This window comes from Monodelphis domestica, chromosome 6 (genome assembly GCF_027887165.1).
Source record: "Monodelphis domestica isolate mMonDom1 chromosome 6, mMonDom1.pri, whole genome shotgun sequence".
Classification (NCBI taxonomy): domain Eukaryota; kingdom Metazoa; phylum Chordata; class Mammalia; order Didelphimorphia; family Didelphidae; genus Monodelphis; species Monodelphis domestica.
This window is the reverse complement of record NC_077232.1, coordinates 23,861,300-23,866,198: the sequence shown is the minus strand read 5'-3', so window position 1 is coordinate 23,866,198 and position 4,899 is coordinate 23,861,300. Positions and strand designations below refer to the sequence as shown.

At 31.5% G+C, this 4,899-nt stretch overlaps 1 protein-coding gene across 1 annotated transcript; it reads right to left on the bottom strand.

Moving 5' to 3' along the window:
* Positions 1 to 294: 294 nt before the first annotated feature.
* On the bottom strand, positions 295 to 3,343 carry LOC100021834 (olfactory receptor 10AG1-like). Its single transcript, XM_056803770.1, has 2 exons — positions 3,298 to 3,343; positions 295 to 1,286 (listed from the first exon to the last, which is right to left on the bottom strand). The coding sequence occupies exons 1-2, from the start codon at positions 3,341 to 3,343 to the stop codon at positions 325 to 327; spliced, it is 1,008 nt and encodes a 335-aa protein (XP_056659748.1). The 3' UTR covers positions 295 to 324.
* Positions 3,344 to 4,899: the final 1,556 nt, after the last annotated feature.

The following is a 4,899-nucleotide window of genomic DNA, read 5'->3' as shown; positions in this document are numbered from 1 at the left end:
AATCAAATTTGTACCTGTCATAGACACTACATGACTTAGATCTGGAATAAGAGGCTTATATTCTCAAGATGATGGTGCATTTTGTAGTAAAGCTGTTCATAATCAAAAGTGCTTGAAAATAACAGCAGTAATGACAAGAACAACATGTTTTTTCATCTAACCAAAAACCAACTGGCTATCATTGAGATACTGAAAGGGGAAATACCAAATGATTTATGATGATTATGAGAATTATTTAAAGAGGCATTAAGAGGAGAAAAATGGAAGTGAAACTTGGGAAATTGTTTAGGGTACAGGGATATTTAAGCTAAAATGTTTTATTCCTTATCCTCCCCATTTAGAAAATAATTTTTTCATTGCTGCAATAAAATCCTTATTCCTCAGACTATAAATCATAGGATTAATCATTGGTGTCACAATGGTGTAGAATACAGAGAAGATCTTATCTCTACTGCCTGAAGAACTGGACATGGATTGAAAATATGCAATTGAAGCAGAACCATAGAATAAGCAAACAGCCATAACATGAGAGGAACAAGTAGAGAAGGCTTTGGATCTGCCAGTGGTAGATGAGAGCTTCAGGATAGTGCCAAGGATTCTAATGTAAGACATGAGTATCATCAGAAAAGGAATCAAACCAAACAGGAAACAATCAACAAAAAGAAAGAATTCATCCCCAGAGATGTCTCCACATGCCAACTTAATTAAAGGGGGCATGTCACAGAAAATATGATTGAGTTTGTTAGAACCACAAAAAGGCACAGAGAAAACCTGGTATGTTTGCATGATCATGACTGGAATCCCACTGACCCAGGAGCCCACAACCATTTTCATACACATCTTATGATTCATGATTATAGGATAGTAGAGTGGCTTACAAATGGCGACATAGCGGTCATAAGCCATCACAGCAAGGAGGAAGCTCTCTACAGCTGCCAAAATAAGAAAGAAACAGAGTTGTATAGCACATGACAGTAGAGAAATATTTCTTTTCTGACTCCAAAGATTCACAAGCATTCTGGGGAGGGTAACTGATGTGTAACAAATTTCCACAAAGGAGAAGTTTCCAAGGAAGTAATACATAGGTGTTTGAAGAGCTGCTTCTAAATTTGTTATTATGATAATGAGACCATTTCCTAATAGTATAGTTATGTAGATGACCAAAAAAGTAACAAAAAGATATACTTGGACATTGGGATATTCAGAAAATCCCAGGAGGATAAATTCTTCCATGATAGTAAGATTTATGTCTGCCATTTTTTCTGTATGACCCAAATTTAAAATGACTAAAATCAGCTTTCCTTACTTGGATCTGGATTCTGACTCTGAAATGAAAAGTAAACAGTTTAGATTAGATGATGACTTGGATAATTTCAATACTGGGCATTTAAATATTTATACAATTTGGATATTTTATGTTATGAAATCACGTATATGTATATACTATTTTATTGTGTTTTATTGTGACCTAATCCTTCTTATAGCACTAACAATCAATGTTTTCTATTTGTTATCCTCTTCTAAATTTAAAATATGTTATATCTTCAGAATTCTGGTTTTCAGAATTGATGTTCTATGTTATATATGTAGAGAATATTACTCAAATACATTATATTTAATATTAATTTCCTTTTAATTTTTACTTTTATATTTTGTTTTATGAAGTCATTTCAAGTTCTAATTCTATTACTCTATGATTATTTTTCATCATAATTTTTGAAGAAGAAGACAACTTCCATCTTGGAATATTCATTTTTTTCTCACTCTGTTCCTAATAAGGGATCATCTCAGATAGAATTAATATAAAAAGCATAATTTATTAATACCATAATGAAGCTTTTGCCACCACATATTTTATTTATTTTTTTTACTTTAAAGAATGATATCCTAGTTGTCTTATTCTGCTCTTTAATTTATTTTCTTCTTTAATCATTTGCATACTCAGCTCTGGCTAGGCAGATATATTGGTGCCTGATATGATAGCTTACATCCATTGGAAAGAAATCTCTTGGAAATACAGTCCTTTGTGGCCAGTCATGAATTTCAGACTAGCTGATTTACTCTCTTTCTTAGTGATGAAGCCATTTGAGTCATCTGATGACAAGAATGCAGGAATTCTGGGAAAGCCCAAGTAATCATCAACTGATTTTAAAATAAAAACTGAGTTTAGATCCTGAGATCTGATAAGTCATATCCTAGAAAAATGACATTGAGGTATAGTTGAAGTCTATACAATCAATGTCTATGGGAATAGTAATTAATAGAAGTAGATAAAAAGCAAGGAATATCAGTTTGATGAATCTATATGGCAAAGAGTTGTCTGGAACCCCCAAACCACACTGAATCACATGGACAAGGGAAAGTATTCTTGTAATGATTTCTGTACTAGTCTGACTCTTAGCTCTAAATGATAGTTATTAATAATTTAAGTGGAAGTGAGATAAAGAAAGTAGGATTGTAAAAATTTTTGCTAAAAGGAAATGTTTAACAGATTTGATTAAATTTTCCCATAAACAATATTGCATTGTTGGGACCAAGAAATTGCCATTAGAATTTCATGTAATTGTGCCCTTTGTCCTTAGTTAATTTTCATTTTTGAGTAAGATCTTAGAATTGATCAGTGTCAGGGAGCTAAGAAATCACTAAATCACAGTAAGACCCCTTCCTAATTGGTGTGCAGATATAGATGTTTAGTCATCTTATACAAGAAACATTTTGGTCAGAATAATTAATATTATTGAAAAATAAATATGGATTTTTAACACTTCCAAAGGGACATATGGAATTAAGCAGTTAATCTACATTGATTTTTAAAAACATGAAGGATCCTTAAGTACCACTTTATTTTCCAATAAAATTACATAATTCTTTCAGGTCTGAGAAAATCATAATTAATCACCATAAATTGCCTCCTTTATATTCCTTACTCATTATTCATACCACATTTTATCATTTATGGGAACAAAAAATATCTTGATTACAATAGGGGTAACTTTAAAGTAACCTTCTATTTAGAGAGAGCTTCATTCTTTTTTGAAGATAGTTTCTGTCCATAATTTTGTTTACATTAAAATGCTTTAAATTTTGATAATACAAGTGCTTGCAGAGCTCAAACCTTCCCTGGACCAAGAAATTGCCATTAGAATTTCATGTAATTGTGCCCTTTGTCCTTAGTTAATTTTCATTTTTGAGTAAGATCTTAGAATTGATCAGTGTCAGGGAGCTAAGAAATCACTAAATCACAGTAAGACCCCTTCAAAAGAGATATTAAAATTAAATTTAGGAAATATACCTTACCTTTTTTCTGAAGAGATATAATGATATTCAGAAACTTTTTTTCCATTGGTATAGAAAGAGAATACATATATATTTATATACATAGATTCCATTATATAATGCTTTAAGATTTTAGAAATACATTACTTCATAAATTCAGTTCTATTTTCCCAAAAGCTGATTTATACAAGACCAATAGATATAACCATTCACATTATATAGATGAGTAAACCGAAATTCAAGGAATCAAAGTGAAATCCTAGGTCAAACCACTACATACATTTCTAATTTCACATGAACCCAGTTCTCTCTTTACATTCAACATTGCTCCCACTGCATTTTGTTTCCTTCCTTAAATATGAATCCTTTTTTCAGATACATCAACAATTGTGTGATGAAGACTAAACTCTCTATCAATAACCAGACATGATGATTGAATTGGATGCAGCCAGTACTCTTAAATAGAAAAGATACTTTGACCAACTCTGCTCCCTATGGTTAGTTCCTCTCCCTAGACACCCTTCTCCTTTTTAATGAGGACCTAGATCCTCTCAATGTAAGATACATTCTCTAAACGTCCACTAATAAGAAAGTATAGACCAATGGAAAGCATCTTGGGCTTAGAGTCAGGGGAATGTCGCAGTGAGTTTGGCTCTGTTGCTTTGTAACTAAGTATATAAAACCAGTAAGTTTGTAGTTATTTCCCTTTACACAGCTTCACATACACTCCTAAAATCTGGATTTGAGAATTAGACCTCACAGGACTGATATGTAAAAAAAGCTTTAAGTAAAAGGTAAAGTGCTCTATTTCTGAAGTTCTTACTATAGACCACAAGGCAAAAGTTCATTATGTTTTCCTTCAAAACTCAGGAGATGTAACAAAATACCTCAGGATTTGGAAGAGTCTTCTTGCCTGCATATAATTTAATTAAGAGGCTTTCAAACACTTTTTGCATATATTCTAATGTCTCTTTGATTGATGATTTCAAAAGTGTCTTTCATCTATAGTAGGGGGGTCTCAACATTCTCTCAATAGTCACATGGTTTGAATTGATATTTTCTACAATTTTCAAAAGTACCAGAGTGCACTGCTATCACAACATATATTCCCATTAGAGATATATGAAATTCTAATTTTAAAAATTGACTTAACTACTTTATCTTTCTCTCCTTTTGATGACATATAGAAGTACTTGTCAAGCATTACTAATTTTAGCCAGTAACACTTTGGATCGCAAAATCTTACTATTAATTCTCTATTAGACCTTTAAAATGGAAATCTGTTTTAATCAATATTGAGACAATGAGACAGAGAATTTGGCACAATCTGATGAGCAAAAGATTCAAATTTAAGCATTTGAGTTTGTACTTCCCTTGGGACAATCCTAAATAGATTTAAAATGTAAGATAGAAGAATATAATACATGCAACCTTAGTGACTATTGTGAAAAAGAAAAGAGATGATGAATGTGAAAAATATTTGAAAATTATATTGAGCACACACATATATGTATAATTAGAAATTACTTTACAAAATATATGTCCTTCAATGGAAAGGTATTACATTCTCAAATAGCCTCTTCCTCTTTTAAAAATATGGATCAATTATTTAAAATTGTCAGG

What these genes read in the sequence shown, in the direction of transcription:
- LOC100021834 (XM_056803770.1), bottom strand. Translation starts at nt 3,343, where the DNA reads ATGGAAAAAAAGTTTCTGAATATCATTATATCTCTTCAGAAAAAAG. An exon ending in TATATCTCTTCAGAAAAAAG is followed by an intron (nt 1,287 to 3,297) that starts GTAAGGTATATT and finishes AGCTGATTTTAG; the next exon opens with TCATTTTAAATTTGGGTCAT.